At 31.5% G+C, this 21,942-nt stretch overlaps 1 protein-coding gene across 1 annotated transcript in view; it reads right to left on the reverse strand.

Annotated features, from left to right (window-relative positions):
* Positions 1–21,942, reverse strand: part of Dpp10 (dipeptidyl peptidase like 10) — a 102,703-nt gene that overhangs the window by 42,931 nt on the left and 37,830 nt on the right. Inside the window, exons 7-12 of the mRNA XM_046456887.2 lie at positions 16,245–16,336; positions 15,818–15,865; positions 12,484–12,605; positions 11,210–11,257; positions 923–1,021; positions 746–815 (exon numbers count right to left, since the gene is read on the reverse strand). Of these exons, the coding sequence (XP_046312843.2) occupies positions 746–815; positions 923–1,021; positions 11,210–11,257; positions 12,484–12,605; positions 15,818–15,865; positions 16,245–16,336 (479 nt within the window). The remainder of the gene's footprint in view (positions 1–745; positions 816–922; positions 1,022–11,209; positions 11,258–12,483; positions 12,606–15,817; positions 15,866–16,244; positions 16,337–21,942) is intronic.

Here is a 21,942-nt window from a genome sequence, read left to right on the forward strand (position 1 = left end):
AAATGGTACTATATTTCTCACATCACTTTCAGTTCTGCACTATCACAGAATTGCAAAATGTTTCTCAGTGCATGCTAGCCTTGTGAAAATATACTGAACAGGTCTCAGAACTGGGCCTGCAATCTGTTTCTTTCTCCATAGCCATTAGCATGGTTTCTTCCACATAGATATTTTATATAAATATTTTGCATATTAGAATACTATATGTGCATATAAAATACCATAGTATTAGCTTCAATTAATTAATGCGGAAGCAGAAGCTTAGAAAAATTAAATAGTGAGCTGGTAAATCTTACAGCTCCAATTTGAATTGAGGTTTAGCTGGGCTCGAAAATAAAAGATTTCATCATCCTGCTTCTATAAATGATGCAAGTTTCCTTTCCAATGAGGCAAATATTTAAATTGGCTCTTTGTACAAGTTTTTACTTTTCTCTTCTATCAAAAATATCATTGTCACTTTCAACATTTATAACTTGGGGTCTAGGCCAAAGCAGGAGCCTAATGATAAGACAAATCAGTTTAGTTTCTCAAAGAAAATAGAAATAATCTGTAACTCTGGTCTGCTTTCCCATTGTGGCAGGGCTCTACAGCAGGTGGATATGGACCTGAGTATAATTGCCTTCACATCCGAACAAATGACAGATACCCAAGTTAGCTACATGCATAGGGCTTCTATTTTTTATTGAAGCATAAGAAATATACAATCTTTAGATCCCTTTATTTTAAAAACAATTAAAATACTTACATTATTAATAGAAGAGCATACTGGTTTCGGTCCATAAAGTCTTTGGGAAAGGACAACTGTAAAGGTAGTTCTTTTAAATAAAGAAAAAAATATTAAAGATGGAGAGTCATTTACATGTAAACCTATAAGATGCAGAGAAAGTTGTTCTTGAATAACAGAGCATGCACAAAACTTTACCATAGTCGTCGATATGAAGGATTTTTATTTCTGACTTTACTAACTTCTTCTTCTGGATAGCTTCCTTCAGCATAGAATTGCTTTCCAATATGAAATATTCTATAAACCAAAAAGGGCAGTACAAATAGCTCACTACTATGCATTAATTAAGGATCAGTACAATACCACACAAAAAAATTACCCAATTGTAACCATTCAGCAGTCACTGTGCTAGGTACCAGTTAAACTCTCGCAATTGGTCTCCTAAATTACTATAACATTTTTTTCTAACTGAACTTCCTTATTCCAGTGACATTTTCTTCATTTGCACCAATACACTGAAATTAGCACTACATTTTCAAAATGAAAATCTAATTGTAATACTGCTTTGCTTAAGAATCTTGAAAGAAATACAGAATTACCAAGCAACAAAGGAGGTGAAATTCAAAATCTCTAGATATAATACAAAAACTCAGGATGAGAACAAAATTAATCCATAAAAATAACACAGAAATGACACAGATGATATATCATTTCCCAGATAAGGACATTAAAACAGATGGAAACTATAGTCTAGCTGTTCAATAAGGTAGAAAAAGCACGAACATGTAATATATTCCTAAAAATAAAAACTGAAGAATATGAAATACATGAAATTTACAGTCTAAAATAAAAAAAAATATGGTGGGTAGAATTAACATTAGATTCTGTAGTAAAGATCAATAAGCTTGACAATAAAAAATATTGAAAATTAAGCAACAGAAAAATCAGACTGACAATACATAAAGGGTATGTCAGTAATATAATAATAATAATAATAGAATAATAATAATAAAAGAATGCTACCAGCTGTTGTATTTTTGTATAAAACATTCATTAAATTAAGTGATTTCTATTTTTATATTACTAATTACTATTAATGGATTATTATAGTTTGTCAAATGTGTTTTCTAAATCATTTGCATTGTATTAAGACTACAGGTTTCTTTGGGGAGATATTTCATATTAAAATATGTAAATGTACATGAGTATATATCCATTTGGATCTTTAAGATTCCCCAGATATTTATACAGCTTTTATTTTAGAGAACGTATACATTTTCATTAGATTTATTCCCAGAAATTATAAATTTCTGATGTTAATTTAAATAGTACTTTAAACTATATTTTAATTTTACATTGAATTTTATAAAATGATTGCATTTTGTATTTGGGCCATACTATGACCACAATAAATGCATTTATTTCTAAGAGTTTATTTTGCTATTCCATAGTTTTCGCTTGTTTGATTGCTAATAAGTATGTCTTCTGCAAATGGTGACAGTTTCACTACTTATGTTTCTTTTTCTTACTATTGTCCTGGCTACATCTACTACATTCTGTACAGAAAAGGTTGAAGCAGACATTCTTGACTTCCCCAAACCTGGGGGGAAAGCACCGTCTTTTATCATGAAGAATGATATCAGCCCAGTTCTTCTGGATGCTAATGCAGGAGGATCATGAGTTTGAACCTAGTCTGGGCAATATAGGGAGACCAAGTCTCAAAAATAAAATCAACTAAATTTAATAATAATAATAAAAGAATGCTATCACCCTGTTGTATTTTTGTATAAAACATCCATTAAATTAAGTGATTTCTATTTTTATATTGCTGAGTAATTATTAATTATTATTAACATATTATTATATTTTGTCAAATGTGTTTTCTAAATCATTTGCATTGTCAGTAGATTATGGGGAATATACCAATTAAATGTTGAAGGCTACAGCAATATGTATTCCTGTGTAAACTTCATATAATCATAATGTCTTATCTTGTCTAAAAATTTCTAGGTTTGAACTGATGTTTATTTAGTTAAAGAGTAATACATTTAAATTCATGAAAATTTTATTTATCCATATAATGGCAACCTTATATTGTCTGAAAAAGTTTGAGCAAGCTTGGTGGTAATTTATTAAATGTTTCATAGAATGCACCAGTGAACTCATCTGGAACTGGAGCTTTATTTCTGAAAAGAATGGTAATTGTGAATTTAGAAAATTTGGCAGGTAATAGGGTGTTTATGTATCATATTATTTCTCAGTAAATGTTTACCAATCCATGTCTTTTAAGGAATCCATCCATTTTATCTAAGATATCAGATTTACTCGTATAAATTACTTATTGTATCCCTTTATTATAATTCTAAGTGTCTGTAGGATGTGAATTAGCATCACCTAATCTATTGATGAAAATGATAATGACACTCTACATTTTCTCTATTTCCTTATGTCTCTCTTTAGAATTTTATCTGTTTTGTTGATCCTGTCACATAAGTACCTTTTTCTGTATTTTTCTCTATTGCTAGTCTGTTTTAAATTTACTTATTTATTTCTTTTTTCCTTTTTTAAATTATTTCTTACATACATGAAAATAGTGGAGTGCATTACATTCATGATTATCTATTCACAGCACAATTTTTTGTAACTCTGTATATTAAGTATGTTCACGCCAAATTATGCCATTATACATGAGCTCTCTTTTTTTAATACAATTCTTAATACACCTTTATACCACCATTTATCATATCTCTATTTGTATATAAGGTATGTTGACATCAAAAAAATTTACTTATTTATTTCTACCCATGTTTATTTCTTCTTTCACCTTTAAATTTTTTAAAAATTTATTTACTTATTTATTTTTGTGTGGGTGGTGCTGAGCATCGAACTCAGGGCCTCACACATGCTAGGCAAGCGCTCTACCATCAAGATACATGGTTCACCCCTTACTTCAGCTTTGTTTTAATTAATTTTATTTAATGATTTACAGTTTCTTGATTTATTTATTGATTGATTGATACTAGGAATTAAACCTATAAAAGCTTCATACCCAGACCTTTGTATTTTTTTTGTTTTTAAGACAGAGAGTCTCACTAAGGTCTTCAGTGATGGTCTTGCTAAGTTGCTCAGGCTGGCCTAGAATTGGTGATCCTCTCTCTTCAGCCTGCTCAAGAGCTGGGACTAGAGGTATGTTTCATGAGGTGGAAGCTAAGATCATTGATTTTAAACCTTTCCCTTTTATAAAAAATAAAAATAGAGAGCCCTACAAAGTCACAACTGTAGTTATCCCTAAATTTGGATTTATTGTATTTTCATTTTTATTTGGTTCAAAATATTTTCTAATGATTTTTGAACATATTTGATCCATGAGTGACTCAGAAGTGCAATTTTGATAGTAATACATTCTTTTTTTTTACTTTTCTTCTTTAAGCTTGATTTTGTCTTCACCTTTGAAGGATTTTTTTCTAAGTTTGTTTTTCTAGGTTGAGTATTTTGCTTGGTTTAATTTGGCTTTCTAACAGTGTTTTAAGTATTTGGCTCTGTGGCCTTTAAGCTGCTTTTCTTTCTGCTGAAATATATACAATCTTTCTTTGTTACTCTGTATGGAATGTACAGATACCATATGCCCTTTTGTTTTTCATAATTTGAGATATGCTTTCTTCATCACTGAAATTTCACAATTTCTGCAACAGTTTGTTTTGTATTTTGATGTGTTTTTATTGAGATGCATCATGGGTATTTTTTATGTACAATTTTTATTTTAATCAGTTTTTGAAAATTATTGACGATTATTTCATCATTTTTACAAGCCCCCACCCACTTTATGACTCCAATTAAAAATATGAAAGATGAAGATATTAGTCTGCCATTAACTGAAATTTTGGTTAATTTCTTTCATTCTTTTGCTCTTGCCTGGAAAGCTTCTACAGATTTCTCAAGCTTACCTATCTTCCATTCTGTACTGTCCATTCTGCTTTTAGTACATTCTAATAAAGCTTTTATTTAAACTATTTCAAATTTATAAAGTTCCTTTACAAAATGCATTCTATTCTTCACTTTTAATACACTTTAATAATTTATTTTTTGTATTTGCTGGTGGGTTTTGTCATCTCTGTCATTTCTGAATCTGTTTTTATTCTCTAATATTTCTATTAGTTCTGAGTCATATATTTTTTTAATTCTTTCACATAGCCCAGAAATTCTTATTAGATACTGACCATTGGGATATTTACATTTTGAATTTTGGATTACATTGTAATTTTTATTTTAAACTGTTGGGCTTTATCTGGCATATATTTAAGTTACTTTTAGGAGAGCTTGATCATTTCAAGATTTTAAGATACCTTTCATTGTGAGTTTGCGTGACTCTCTATGACTAGTTTAATTCTACTAAAATGCATGGCTCTTCTGGGATCTTCCTTAAATGCCCTGGTGTTCCATCTGATGAGGAACAAGGCCAGCACTGTATGAGCTCTGGCTTTGCTTAGGTCATGGAGTATCTTGCAGCACATTCTCAAATGAGTATTTTGGAAAGAGTCTCCAGGGACAGAGCTCTCTGCTGATACCTGGGGTTCTCTCCATGCACCTTTTTCTTTTCCAGGTCTTCCCACCTTTCTAATATTTCTTAAGCTCCAACCTTTCTGAAAACTAGTTTCTGTCTCTTCAATTCAGGGGTATCCATGGCTCTGCTTAGATTTTTCCTTCTTGCTCTCTAGTTCACAAAATATTCCCAACCATAAAACCAGTGGATTCACAACACTAATTTATTTCCTTCCTTCCTTCAGGGTTTGGACGACCTTGCAGACTACTGTCCAACAACATAGGATAATAGTTGTTTCATATGTTTTATCCAGTTTTCTTTGCTCTTTTTTTTTTTTTTTTTTAGGTGAGTGTGGCCTTGTCAACTTTCCATTATCTGATAACCAGAATATGAACATTGTAACCATGTTAAAGATTTGTAATTGAGTCACTATGGTTAAATGAGAATTCCTAAGAATGAAACATAAGATGATCTGGCTTCAGCCTACCCATGTAGCCTCATAATCCTTCATTATTTTCTGAACTGTTTTGTTTTAGATATGTTAACTAACTTTATATTTCAATGTGCATATTTCATGACTTCTCATTTCTGTACATGAAGGCTATTTTCTCTTGAAATCACTGTCTATTAACTTCTCTTTTCCCTGAACTGCATCCATTTATATTGATGAAACTTTCACAATATGATAATCATTTCATTTTGTGTCACTCTCATTGGACTGTGACTTCTATATGGGATCTCAGGCACAACCAATTACCTCTGTGTAAATTGGTATAAATTGTGAAGATTAATTGTTCCTACAAGTGTCTTACATCCCTAAAATGTGAAAAAAAAAATCCCTCAGATTACTTAAACACAGCAAATTTTCAAGGAAGCTATCACATACATTTAATTTTAAATGTTTAAAAATGTGAATATTTTTATTATTAGCAAGGGCAGTCATTGGTTTGCAAAATTTCTATTATTATATTTATTTTAACTGATTTTTTATTTATATATGACAGCAGAATACATTACAATTTTTATTACACATATAGAGCATAATTTTTCATATCTCTGGTTGTATATAGAGTATATTCACACCAATTTGTGTCTTCCTAAATGTATTTCTATAATTTTTCAAGGATTTACCATTTAAAATCTAAGCACTAATTATAAAAATACACTTAATTATTATAGTTAAAATAACCCTTTCAAATGTAGAAGAACTCAATACCACTTGATATTTATTAACTACAAAGGTGGCAATGTATCTATTAAACATTTACTTTTATACTTCTCGCAACAAGTTATTCTAATTAAATGAAGTTTTTAATAAGTGTGTTCTGGCTTATTTATTAAAAATAGTAATTAAATAATTGAATAGGTACATCTAGAAGCACCAATGTAAGATTAGCACACTAGAAATTTCATATTGTTTTTAATAAAATGCCAGTGGGGAAAAACCCAATTATATATAAACTAAACTAATTATATGATGATAACCATAATTAGCAAGTTTTTACTTTTAAATTGAATACTGTTAGTTTACTCATAAAATAGATATCCATCATAGCTACAGGAAAATAAATTCTAGGTAAGACAAATAAATATAAAGAAGATTAAAACCATTTTCAGAACATGAGGAGCAAAAGCATTCTTTTCATGATAAGTTCAGAAAGTATATTTAATACACATTCTTTGTTACTCATTGTAACAGGAGGTAGTGGCCTATTATCATTCTAGGTGCAAAGTAAAGGAAGCAAAGGGAAGACAATGAGGACAGAAAACTGGGAAGAAGTTGAAAACACGAAAGGTAAGAAAGAGGCAGTATAAAGAGAAATAAGGAAAAGGAGATGGAATTGAAAAGGAGAAAGAAAATAGAAAGTCAAAAGAAAGAGGAAAAAAAAAACATGCATGAAGTTAGAGAAGGAGAAAGCTGAAATTTCAAAGGAAAACAGGGAACATCAGTGCTATGCTCTGAACATGGTTTGTCAGCCAGAGTCCTACAGGAGATGGATCCCCAGAGCCCTGTGTCCATGGTGTCAAGAGGGTGGAAACTTAATCTGACTTTGCCATTGGTGTTGGAACCCTCATGAATGAATGTGTGTGGCTTCATAAGCAGAGGGAGAGAAACACACTGACACAGATATAGACAGGTGCTGTCTCTAGTCATGAGATGCTCTGTGTCCCTTGGGACTCTGACAGCAAGAACACTATCACCAGAGGCTAAATCAATGGGGTCTACGTGATCTTGGTCAGTGAATCCCCAAAACTGTAAGCCAATATAAACCTCTCTTCTTTATAAAGTTAGCCTGCCTTGATTATTTTATTATGTAATGAAAAATAAACAAATATAGAAAGCAGTCAAAAAAAAAGATCTTTTGAAATATTAACTAAGTAAAATTCTACATATTTATGCCACTTATGAAGTCACTAAGCATTTTATTGAAGGATTTATTTTTTTTAGTATAAAAGTAATATGTTCATTGTAGAACCTTTAGAAAACACTGAAGAACTGCAACATAATCATTTGGAAGCTGTCTGGCAAATAAATGTACAAACTTTTAATATTTGCATGTATTTTCTCGAAATTTTATGTACATTTTCAACTAGTTTTTTGATTCCTTAATGACCTATACATATAACTTAAATGTTTTTTAAAAAAAATAATTTTTTACAAATATATTTTATTTTAATTCTGATAGGAAACTGATGGTATTCAACACTTAGAATAATCTATTAAGATTATTGATAAAGAGATTTATTGCAGACTTATGGACATTAGGGGGTAGAAGGAACCTAAGAGATAGTGCAGTGCTGGGCATGTAGCTCAGTGGTACAGCACTTGTGTAGCATGGGCAGGTCCTGGGTTCAATCCCCAGTACAGACAAAAAAAAAAAAAAATGGTATGGTAACCCAAGGCTTATGAGAGTTGTTAGGCCTGATGGTCAGGAGGAGAGAGTAGTTTATTAGGATCTCCATGCAGATGGTTGTGCATGGATTCCATATTGAAAGGTCAATAACTTTAGCCAAAGCTTACAGCCAATCTGTGAAGACTCTACAGGAACAGGCCTGATGGATAGATAAGTCCAAGTCACTCCCTGTCACTAGTTGCCTACCTGATTGCTATCCACTGAATTCGACTGTCAACCACAGGGCAACAGAACCAAAGTTATTTACACAAACTACTTCTGAGCCAGAGGACATGGAAGAGAAGAATGAGGAGTTAAACTTGATTCTGGAACGGTAAATGGGAGCCATCCAGGGGACTCATATTACATTAAATTTCCTATAAACTCCCATTTTTTGTAATTTATAATATTTTTATTATCAATAGCCTTGTTAAAATAATTTGGTTTAGAATAATTTTTTTTTCAAAAAAACCACTAAAAGTAAATAAAAAGGACATAAAATATCAAAGATTTATGACTAAGTTAATATTTTTCCCAAAATGGTGGCTCCAGGTCTCCGTGGTAGATCACATGTGAGGCACTGGGTTTAATCCTCAGCACCACATAAAATAAATAAAGGTATTGTGTTTATCTACAACTAAAAAAAATGTATGAAAAAATGGTGGCTTCAATTTATATTTCTGCTAGTAAGTTACGAGAAGTTATATCTTCATCTTTAAAGTAAAAATTATATGCTATGAGTTTGTTACAAAAACTTATAAGGCAATGCTTATTTTTCATTTCTTTTAAAACTATTGTGTTGTTTTTCATGTTTACTAAATATTTTAATTTTTCTTTTACAAGTTTCTCCTCGTGGCTTTTTTTCTGTGGCTCAAAAATGAGTTAATACTGATTCATTGGTGTATTTACTTTCACCAACCAAAAGACAGACTTCTCATTAAATGTAAATTTTATTTCCATAAGTAATTGTTCTTTGAAAAGTGAACACCTGACCACTGTTTGTAGCCATTTAAATTTTTTTTTTGATCATGAGATAATTAGATTTGCCATTTAACTAGGAAGATCAGAAAGACTTCCCTTAAACAGAAATGTTTCATCATTTACAAGAGACATATTCTGTAACTTGCAGAATAAATGTTTCATAATTTGCCACAATGTTATTATAAAAACATTGTCTTGTTATAGTAAAAAAAAATAAATTAAAATTAGATTGGGAATTTCCTTTTAATCATCCTTTGTTAAAGGCAGAATATGCAATAAAATACAATAGTTGTCATTTATAAAGTATGGCCTGAATGTTATGAATTTATTTCATCCTTACTGGAAACTCATTTGCTTATTTCCCTCTGAAGAAATTGACCCTATGAGGCACTAACTAACTTGTATAAGATCTCACAAAAAGTATATGATGGGATCATTTCTTATCATGATTTCTCTAAGAACTTATGTAATTCATCCTTCCTTGTATTTCATCAACCATGCTGTGTTTATTTTAATAACTTTTGCTGTCACTGTTAGTATTGAACAGATTAAGTTTGCTTCTATAACCTTTTTAAGATATATACTGAGGACCGGGGTAAAGGAATAAACAAATAATAAAATATATGCTAACCCATCTTTAGGCCAGACAAAACAACAGCAATAACAATAATAAAAACTACAATACCAATTTGAATCTGTCTTTGTCCAGGGCAGGCAGTTAGCCTCCATATGTTAGTATTGAAGTATGAAGATAGTATAAATAAGTATAGTATTGGTAGTCTTGCAATGTATAAATGGTGCCTGTTTTCTCAAAATATTATTTATCATTCAACTTTCTACTTTTATATCTGTGACTCTTCTAGCTGACGATATCTAAGACTCCTACTTCAGTATAAATGTGATACAGGACAAAAAACATGATAGAAAAAGGTACCATTGTACTCTACTAATTACAAACCCTATTTTTTTTTTTTTTTTTGGTCTGGAGACTGAACTCAGGGGCACTCTACCACTGAGCAACATCCCCAGCCCTATACTGTATTTTATTTAGAGATAGGGTCACACTGAGTTGCTAAGTATTTTGCTTTTGCCTGAGGCTGGCTTTGAACTCATGATCCTCCTGTCTCAGCCTCCCAAGCTGCTGGGATTACAGGTGTGCACTTCCACACTGAGCAAAAACCCTATCCTGAAGTCAAACTGCTTTACTTGATTCCTGGCCCTGCCATTTAGAAGTATGACTTTGGCCAAGTTATTTAACCTGTCTGTGTCTCAGCTTTCTTTTCCAAAAAAAAAAAAGATAATAAAACTCCCTATCTCAGGGAAGTTCTAAAGATGAAAAGAGTCAATAGAATGAGCCTCATTTAGATTACAGTAGTTTATGTTTAATCACTGGAGCATAAGAGCATTGATCAAATAAATCTAAAAAGAAAAAAGGAAGCAAAGATGAAAGAAAGGAATGACACAGGAAGGCAGGAAGCAATCTGGATACTTATTTCTAAACTTAGCTCAAGCATATGTTTATTTAAGCACTCTACTGCCAAGTACATAAACACAGTATTGCCTTAGTCTTGGTCACTTTACTTGATAATGTATTTATCTACTTAAAAATAAAGTTGAATAAACATAAAATGAATACAAGTGAGTATATTAAACTAGAAGATGTAGATATCTTAAAGACAGTATAACATTTATAAAATAATATATTTTTCATAATTATTCCAAATGTCCATATAAGTAAGGCATTGTTCCGGAGGAACAACCTACATGAGGCCCATAAAGAATGAAGGGTTCAGAAGGTTGAAATGCACCTGCCTCATTCATTATTCATCATGGGATTGAGGTAGATAGTAGGTACCCCATTTTAGGCAGCTAAGATCCAATCCCAGCTGTAAGATAACTCAAGCCGCTTGATTTTTTTGTCATTCTTACTTATATAGTGTCAAACTGATGGTGTCCACACAGATTTCCCCATGTTGGGTCTGAAGAAGGTTCCTCAGACATCTTGAAAAACATAATGGCCTATGTCAATGCCAGGCAGAAGTAGTCTAAAGCAACATCTTGTGTACTCACTTGCTGGGCTGTCCGTGTTATGTAGACTCACCACTGGGACTCTTGGACCTGATGTTAAAAATACAAGTATAAATATTTTTAAAGACATCTAAGTAATATTTATTCAAACTGTTACTTGGGGGAGTCTTTTTTCCAAATGTAAGCATTTCAAGATTAAAATGTAATGAAACTGAACCATATAAAGAGATATAATTCCGTTTGGTGGGTATTTTGTTCAGATAATTAAGAACTTTGGAATAGCACTATTTTCATTGATTTTGCTAAGACCCTCATGTTCCCGAATACCCTTTATTTATATACTTCTTTGATGTTAGCCAGCCCTATGTGCTGTACTCTTCTATCTTTAGTCTTTATACAATAATCACTGATGTTGAGGAAGTTGATTCATGACATTTATTGCCCATCAGCTGATCCGAAATTATATTCTATTTGTAATCAGTCACGAAAGAAAGAATTTATTTAAACTTGAAACTTTTACCTACAAGATAATGAAAAAGGGGGCTGATCATATGTTTATTTAAAAATACATTAACCAAAATCTCAAATATTTAAAATATATAAGTTAAGTTTTTACCATAAGATGTTATCTTGAACCTCCCGTCTTAATTAGGAACTCTATCTAAAAATCCAATTTTTTCCCCCTGGTATCATTAAAGAGGTATTTTTCTCTTTTCATTACTTCATTTTAGATATCAAGAGAACAATAACTAAAAAAGAGTCAATGTTAGTGTATTCCTTACTCTATCTTAAAAAAGAACAACTTAATGTTTAGACGGAAGGACGAGCACTCAATTCATCACATTATAAGAGGGCACATGGATTCCAATTTGTCTTCAGAAAACAGAGCATCAGATTAAAGAGTAAGTGATTCTTAAGAACGTTCTAGAAATACTATATAATCTTGGAAGACTATGGCATACTGTCAAAAAACAGAAGTAATAGGGGTGATGGGATTGCTCAGAACTAAAGAAAACAGGAACAGAGAAATTTCATTTTCTATATATCTAAAATGTTTTAACAACAAACACATTGTTGTAACAACACTGCTACTTTTCTTAAATAGCTGAGTTCATCAATGTATATTCACCTTTTTAAAAATATCCATGTTCATATAGCCTTTATCAATTATATATACATGAGGTCTCACTCCTAATTGCTAATTCTAAATGAAATATATAAATAAAATTTGTATCTCTAATGTATAACAGTTAAATTTATTTATGGTATTAATAGATAACTCATCAAATACAATCAGAAATCCTATGTTACCTTACCTTCACAGAATAATAAAAAATGTTGATTCAAGGGACTAAAACTGGCATCAAAATATGTACATTGTTCCTTCATAAAATTACATGAAATGCATTGGCGATTTAACAATCCTTCAGTAGAAGCACTGGAGAAAGAAAATGAAAGTTAGAAGTTACTTGAATGTGTATATCACATTTAAATAAAGTGTAACTTAAACAGAAAAGCTACATCAGTGCTTGCACAGAAGTTCCTTATAAATTATGACTCACCATACACATACAAAATGAATTTCCTTTATTAATGTTCAGACACACACATTTTTCTTCTCTGTAATAAAATTAAAATTATGCATGCCTGTATATATGTAATATGTATTTATATATGGCTATAAATAAACTGATTTCCATAGGACTCAATGTAACTTATAGTTATTTGCATTTTCTTTACACATATTTCTGTACTTTTCAGACTTAAAGGAAATTGGCCACAGATAGAAAGAGATAAAGTAGTCACTGATAAATGTCAGTTCAAAAAATAAATATTTCCACAATTCACAGAAAGTCAAGCTTATGATTTTCTAAACTTAATAGTCTAAGCATTAGTATTTGGCATCAATGTCATATTTTTCCTCCCAAAGTACCTGCAGTAAAAAGTACTTATTGGAATTGTTACATGGGGGAGTCTTTCTTCCAAATGGAAGCATTTCAAGATGAAAATATAATGAAACTAAACCATATAATGAGGTGTAATTTCGTTTTGTGGGTATTTTGTTCAGAGAATTAAGAACTTTGCAGTAAAATGTTAGGTAAAGAAAAGTAACTTTTGTATTATAATACATATAATGCTAATGATAACACATGCTTTAATAAATACAGGAGGTAAAGAGAAAAGTTATCAACATCTTTATTTTACAATAATGGTGTTTAACATTATGGGGCAGATATATTCACCCAAGGTTAAATTACTTATATTGAATGTCTTATTTTATAAATGATATTATCCTACTTAATGGATGAAAATATAACTAAGAATACCTTTTAAAAGCTGTACAAAATTTTCTCAGTTGCATTTTGGAATGAAACACGATTTGGGAATTTATATACAAATAATAGTCACATTGGTTTCAACATGCAGTGTGCTACAGTCATGAGATGGAGCTAGCGGTGTTAAAGTGGGTACCAGAAGCACCAGAAGCAATTGAATGTTAATTAGAGTTCACAAGTCAAAATTTCACACATTTGAAACATTGCAAGCTAATTACAATTCATACTTTAACTTTACTAAAGGCAATATAATATGTATTTACTAGGCATGTAAAACAATTTAGCTAGTTTACCAGTATGATGACTTATAAGATAATCATATCCATTTATATTGTTGATTGTGATAAAATGTATAGAACATAAAATTTACCATTTTAGCCATTTTAGGTATATAATCCAGTTTCATTAGTTATATCAGAATATTGTATAACCAGCAACACAGAGAGCCTTAGAAATTGTTCCACTTTCACACAGCAATCCAGTGACTAAGACTTAAAACTTTTCTCTTTCTATGCTTCCATGAAGCTTTCAGATCCAAGCTCCCTAGAGATTTATGCTGATATTTTCCCATTTAGATTATGAGATTGCCAAAATAAGAAATGCAAATTTTGAAACTAAACAAATGTAACCAACTATGTTAATATAGTTCTGAGTATGCAGGGAACTCTGGGGCCATACATTAAGTCAATCATTGACCATTTTTATAGCTTAAGCAAGACACTGATTGAGTTTTCTGGATCAAACACTAATATTATCTTACAGTCAAGCCAACTGGCATTTGATGAGCTATTTAAGGGAAAATTTATTGGTACTACATTTTCTTTATAGCACAGTTGGTTACACTAGTACAGGTCATAGATATATTGACTGCTCTGCCTCCTCAGGAGAAAGATGAGGCAAGCTCACAAATCTTAGGATTCATTGTGATTCAAATCACATTTTACAATGGTAAAAGGAAGGGAGATTGAGGCAGTTCCATTTGCTCACCTTAACCAATCTTAACTTCTGACATGGTTATTTTTCTTTAAGAGTTTTATAAAATAGAAGTAATAAAGCAATGATCAAATAAATATTTTCATCCTCTGAATGATTGTGCATTAATTATAATATGTGTTTCAAGAAGATAAACTTAAGGTCACCGGAAAGAAAAAGTGAGCAGCACTTTTTAACACCTCTAAACCAAAATTTGAATTGATATCTCTTAACAAACAGCTTTTCTTCAGTAGAAGATAATGAAAGTCGTCAGAATTTGGGAACATGAGTTCCAGAAGGTCCCAGAGAATAAACAAAGAAAATGAGCTTCTGGGAGGTATGATAAGAAGGAGGGGTTGCTTTGTAGGAAAGAGAATTGTACATGAATGAGAGTGCAGGGGCAAATTAGGGGGAGTTAGGCTTTTGCTCTCAAAGGAACATCTCGGCTACTTGGTAAGAATCAGAGGTGATAGTTCTTCAAACATGATGCATTTCCACTTAAAATAGGACATGGCAGTTTTGACACTTAAAAAACGGACCTATGAAATGAAAATTACAAAGTGTATATGAAGTCTAGAATTAATTGATCATTGGCTGCCCCAAAATAAAAGTCCTTTCTTGTGAAGTCTGAAGAATGCTTTGTGAGTGAGGAGACATTGTAATGATAAGTAAGTGTGTCCTCCAGCTCTTTCTATGAATACAGCTCTACATTTTGGGAAAATTGGGCAGCTGTAAATACTCCTCCTCCATGCATTGTTTTGTTTTAGTTATGTGATGAACATTCCTTAAATAAGGATGCCTCTCCCACAGCAATCTCATTGGGTTTTATGAACTATGGGACAAAAAAAGGAAGCTTCTGCTTGATACTCTTGATAAGTGCTCACAGAACTATTACGTTTTTTATTTAGGAATAAATTATATATGTGCCACATTAATGCAGCAAAAATTCAAAATGAGACTCAGCAGAAGAAGTGAATACTGGGGAAGATACATAAAGTCCAAATAATGTGGAGAATTGAGAGAAGCAAATTATAGAGAGAGAGGGAGAGAGGGAGGGAGGGAGGGAGAGAGAGAGAGAGAGAGAGAGAGAGAGAGAGAGAGAGAGAGAGAGAGACAAATCCTGAAACTAAAAGCAGATAAAGTCTCCTTTTTTAGGTATAGTCCTTCAGACTCATAGAGGACCCAGAACCAAGAGATGAGACAAGAATATGAGGTTTTATCACACGATGGCTCTTTCCTAGCCATGCTGAAAATGACATTTCAAAATTTTTCTTTCTTCATCATTTTGGGTTAATGGCTATTAAGAAGCCCACCTGTCAGGAGATCCTTTCATAGTGCCTACCTGTACAGCTGCCTCCCTCTGGGAGAAGACTCGGTGCTCAAGAAGTAACTGTCCAGGAGAGAAAACAGCACAAACATTAGTAATGATGTATCTTTGTCACACTCAGCTTTCACTTGAATTTTCTAAACTGTGGAAAAACAAGCAAGTGCTGTTTTGTTGTTCAACCACAGGACTTTGATCCATCTGAAAAACGTACATTTTGTTCTTTTTAAATCATCACCTTTTTTCATAATCTCAGTCTGTATGTGTCATGTGTATGCTTCTGTGTAAGGTGTCTTTAAGTGAAGTATAGAAGTCTTTAAAAAGAGATTATTCTTTACAAGGCTGGCTATTTTCACTAGGATGGTAAGCAAAACAAATCTAGTAGAAAAGATCTCATTTGAAAAATCTGACTTCCTGCCTGACGTGAAAACCAAAAAGCACTCACATTTTTTGACTCATTTCATCATACGCCAAAATCTTTATCACTTCCCAGTTTCCTGATGTCAAATGCCGCACAGTAATTTGCTCACTTTTACTCTGCAAAGAAATAGAAGATATTGATTTTCTTTTTATTTAACCATCACCTCTTTAGTAAACATGAAAATACCAACTGCTGGTGCCACATTTAATTTTTTAGTTCTCTGCTAACATTCAGTTTTCTGTCTTAAATCTCCAGGAGACACACACACTCCTAGAAACACAAAAGGACGCTGGACTGCATCTTTATTCCTGAGCTATAGAAAAATCACTCAGAAAACTTCAGGTGAGCACGCACCTATGCATGAACTTGACAGCAGACTGGCAGGAACATAAGACTTTGATCACTCTTTCCCAAATGATTAGAAGCTGTGCAGTTTAGACAACTTAACATAAAACATTTCAGCATAAACTTTACTACAAATAAATAATTATAAAAACTGTAGAATTTTTAATTGAATTAATATTATTTCAATAATATTATTTATTGAATATTATAAATCTGGCCAACAGCAAGAAGTTTTCACATTTGTTTAAGCCTATCTGACTATCTTTCAGGAACATTCTGAAATTTTCCTCACAAAAAGTTTGTACATTTATATTTCAATTTCATATTTATTGCTAAATATATATTTTTATAAAAAGTACTTTTCCTTTCATTACAGGTTCGAATTGATTTTTATATATAATAAATCTATTATTTTTATTTTAAATATCTGTTATCTTACTGAATACTTTCCAAGTTTATGACCATTTATTAATTTTTCTATGATTTTATGTTAAATAATTCCTCCAATGCAATGTTTAAAGTAGCAATAGCATGTATCTTTTTTAGTCGATGACTGCAATGGAAATGTTGGTGATATCTCTTTTCTAAATAAATATCATATTTTAGGCAGAGATGTGTAAATTTTAGGTTTTATAAAAAGAATTTAGTATTAAGTTTTGTAAAAATTTTCACAACTTTTATTAAAAAGAAAATCTATGCTGTAGCACAGTATAACTTATGTGGGATTACCTGTCAAAGCCTGGAATTATTCTCTGTAAAATAAGTCATATAAGCCTGGCACTCCTTTGTGGCATGATTCTTTGGTAAGATTTTATTTCATCTGTGTCATAAGTCAGTTAAAGCTCTCTATATCCTGGGGACAATTTTGGCTAAATGTATTCCTCAGGAAATTGTTCATTTCAAATAAAATCTCAAATAAATTGGCATAGAGTTCTAGAAATATTCTCTAATGGTTTATTAAAATATCTTTTGGTCCCACTAGTCATTTCTTATCTTGTCTAATTTTACTTTCTTGCTGGGAGTGTGGTGCACACCTGTAATCCCAGCAGTTTGGAAGGCCTGAGGCAGGGAGATTTCAAGTTCAAAGCCAGCCTCATCAATTTAGTGTGGTCCTAAGCAACTCAGCTAGACCATGTCTCTAAACAAAATGTGCAAAAGGGCTAGAGATGTTTTGTAGTGGTTGAGTGCTCCTAGGTTCAATCCCTGGTACCACCACCACCACCATTATCATCGTAATAATAATTTTACTTTATTTTTTTAATCTCTCTTGTTGATTTGGATCAAGTTTTGTTTTGCCTTATTTCCTTGCCCTCATTCTTTCTTCTTTTCCTCTTTCTTTGCAAAGAAGCAGCATTATTTTTTAATTTATTAGTTCTATTCTTTCTGTTTATAACCACTTGGTTTTCTGCTTCAAATATAATTCCTTACATCTTTCTGTCTTATATTGATTTTTACCAATTGCTTTCTAGGTGTTTGAGTTGAGAATCCAATACATTTGATTCTATTCTTTCATTTACATTTTTATAATTACTTAAAGCTCTGTATTTTATTCTGACCACTGATTGTGAGAATACATGCTATCATTCTTCTTCATATTATTATTCATATTTTATAAATTTGCAATTTTGGTTTTAATTCTGCAGAGAATGGTAAAATTGACAAAATTTACATTTTATATACTCTACTCAGAAAACTTGTTAAAAATGTAATATGGAGCAGCATGTGGTGGTATACACCTGTAATCTCAGTGACTCAAGAAACTGAAGTAGAATGATCACAAAGTTGGAGACCAGCCTCAGCCAATTAATGATACCTTGTCTCAAAAAAAAAAAAAGCTGGAGAATGTTGCTCAGTGGTATAGTGCCCCAGGTATAAACTCCAGTAACACACACACACACACCCACACACACATCCACCCCCCGCCCCACACACACACAGTCTTTCTGATCTCTAGGATATTACACTGTGATTACATTATTTTTATACTTATCTTTCAGGTTTATGTGGATACAATATTTTTATTTTATTTTTTTATGTGGTGCTGAGGATCTAACAAAGTGTCTCATGCATTCTAGGTGAGCACTCTACCACTTGAGCCACAATCCCAGCCCCCCACCCCCTTTTTAATATTCATTTTTTAGTTTTAGGTGGATACAACAACATTCTTGCTTACAGAAGTCAGTGAGTTTTTCTTCTTTGTCCTGTATGTGTTCAATTTTGTTAATGTCTCATATAAAATTGAAGGGAATATATTATCTTTTATTGATGTGTGTTCAAATATTTATAATTATATTAATATATCCTAATTATCTACCTATGCTATATCTATCTATAGTCTCAAGTCTTGGATCTACTTGACTCACTTCTACTCAGAGCAAACATTAGTTTTTGTGTGACTCTAAGATTTCTAAATAATGATTTTGTTGAATACCATAGAATACTATAATGTTGAATACCATATGCTGTCTATGGCTCAGATATAGATTTTTTAACTACTATATATTTTTTATAATTTATTTTCTTTTGTTCATCTTTATTGATTTGAGAATAAATGTTCTCTTATTTGGTATCAAGATTTTAGCCTTACTGAATAATTTTATTTTAGATGTCTATTTTGCATAAAGGATTGAATTGGATTCTTTACAGAAGACAAACTGAAAATCAGTTTTTCTTTTAGTGTGTAAATTAGGTCAACACAATTTTTTTTAGTGTAATTGATACACTGTTAAAGACCTCTTTCAATTTTTATGTATTTATCATGAATACTATATCTAAAGAGTTAGTGCTTCAAAACCTTGTGCTAGGTTTGCATTTTAGCTATACAATTTAAGTTTACATTAATAACTTTAATAATGTTTTTATCAACCTTACACAGATATCTTCTTTGGTTTCTAGAATATTTTTGTTGTTGCTTACAGTTGTTATATCATGATTTTAAATATTATCTCTTCCACTGTTTTCTTATTAATCTCATTTAAGAACTCCAGTATGGAATCAGTTAGATTTTAAGTTGTAGCTAGTCTGATACTTTGTTTTTCTTTATTTTCATTCTGTTGGTGGTTTTCATTTATCTCTTTCACATATTTTTAGATTTCTCTTTATTTTTCCTTGAATACCTTTCAATGAATTTATTTGCCATTCTTGTTTTTTTTTTCCAGTTTCCTCCTGATTTCTATTTTATGATGCTAGTAGTAAGTTTTAAACTTTTCATTTGAGGTACACTGTCTAAGGCACTACTGTCATTTGCAAGTATTTGTGAGCTAAAGGTATAAATGTAATATGAAACATAATTTGTGAGATTTTAGACAGATACAACCTAAGGTTGATGTGAAATTCTAAATTCAGACATTTTGTGGTCAAGCTTCCATAGGACAGTGACTGTGTGGATAGATATCCTCACTTATTTTCAGGTTCTTTCATGAATGTGTCAAGATCAGAATACTAATATCTGTATGTTTTAGTGCATCTTTAATGTCAATATAAAGGATGAAAGAATTCTTACAACATTAATAAAGAAAGGTTGCTCAATATTTCTAAATGTCAGGACAAAATTTCACTCACAGATTTCTAGGTTGATTAGTTTCTTTTTCAGAGAATTTAATATGTGTGCATGTGTGTGTGTGTGTGTGTGTGTGTGTGTGAGAGAGAGAGAGAGAGAGAGAGAGAGAGAGGCTGCATTTAAATGATCCTGAGCAAAAAATTCAATGCTTTGAAAAATGTTTGAACACAGCGAACACAGGAATAAAATTTTACACTATTGACTTCAAAGGTCCATTTACTTCAAAATATTTTGCATCTAAGTGTAAGAAGAAAACATCTCTTGTTGAGAGTCATACTAAGAACCTCACAAGCTTTTGATTTTATTTCAAACATCTGTAATTGCCTTGCTTTTTATATTTTTACCAAGGTAAATATGAGCTGGGAAATAAGTTGAATCCCCATTCCACATATTATAGCCTAGACTTAATTTCCAATAATATATATATATATATATATAGAGATAGATAGATAGATACTGAGATTCATAACAGTGAACACATTAATTTTGATCCAGATGCAAAGTAAACAACTCCAATAACAATCAGAATATAGTAGATTACTCTACAGTTCATAAAAAAATACATAGCAAGGGTCTTGACTGCTTTGCATTAGGGGTATCTGTACTCCAGTTAGCTTTTCAAATACTTTCACCAGAAATACAGTCTCAGGAGAGAAAATTTAATACAGCAGAAAATAACAATTTTTACTCCACAACAGAATTTCTTTCTTTCATTGCATCCATAATCTCTGCTGTATTAATTGGTAGAATAGAAACGCTTGAATATGAATGTAAAAACATAATAGACCTCTGAATGAAGCAATATGGAAACATACTTCAAATTGAACTCAAATGTCCACTCTAATTTTAGGGGAAAGAAAAGCATTAAAATTGGAGATTTTGTTCATTCTTAAGAGAAGCCTAAAAATCCAGAATATAGTGGTTTTATTTGGAATTAGGCCTCAGATATCTCTCCTGACTTGGTTGGAAATTTTATCTTAGTCCAAGAAGTTAAATATCAATTTTATATTTATATTTGTGAAATAAAGACATGTTGATGTAAGTAAAAATTTAATGGTACCTTTGCTTTTTGCCTGTTCATTCAATTATCTGAATTCTGTTTCAATTTTATATCTTCTAAATAAGGAAAATGTTGTAGTGCTTAAAAACAGAATGCTTTAATTTACTGTCTATTCATCACATTAAATGAGCTAATTGTTTTCAGACAATGTCCCAATCAGATACACCAGTGAAATTTAATGAAAAAAATTTTATTGGGTTGATTAGGTGATAGAATTGTGAATTGGGGGCATGTTATTTTTCTACAGTATTTGTAATGAATAATGGCACATAGATGTGTTCCAAGTGAAATCATCAGCTCTCATGGGTAAAACCTCATGTTGTTAAATAGACAAAGTAAATGGATTCACCAACATGTGATTTTTCATTTAACATAATTTTAAAAGATGACATTGTAGCTGCTTGTGTCCACAAATCTGAACCACTTAATATAATGGGAACTGTGCTTACCCCATATTTGATTTAAAAAAAAAAAAGAAAAGATCCCATTCCTTTGATAAAAGTTTTTCATTGAAGCCTGAATTGAATTGCAGGAGGTGTGATATTATAGTTCCTGAAATGGGAGTCCATAACTTAGAGGTCTACTTAATAAATATTATTTGGGAAGGAAGGGGAGAATATCTGAAGTGATTAAAAAAAAAGAAAATGAAAAAAAATTAACCTCAGTGATAACTTCAGGAGGTACATTAAAGAAAGTACATAAGTGGATATTAATATGCACATAGTCAATAATGGTGGAGAAGAACAATTTCACATATA

The sequence above is a fragment of the Marmota monax genome, unplaced genomic scaffold, assembly GCF_021218885.2.
Source record: "Marmota monax isolate L192 unplaced genomic scaffold, Marmota_monax_Labrador192_F-V1.1 WCK01_AAM20220418_F8-fsc00121, whole genome shotgun sequence".
NCBI lineage: Eukaryota > Metazoa > Chordata > Mammalia > Rodentia > Sciuridae > Marmota > Marmota monax.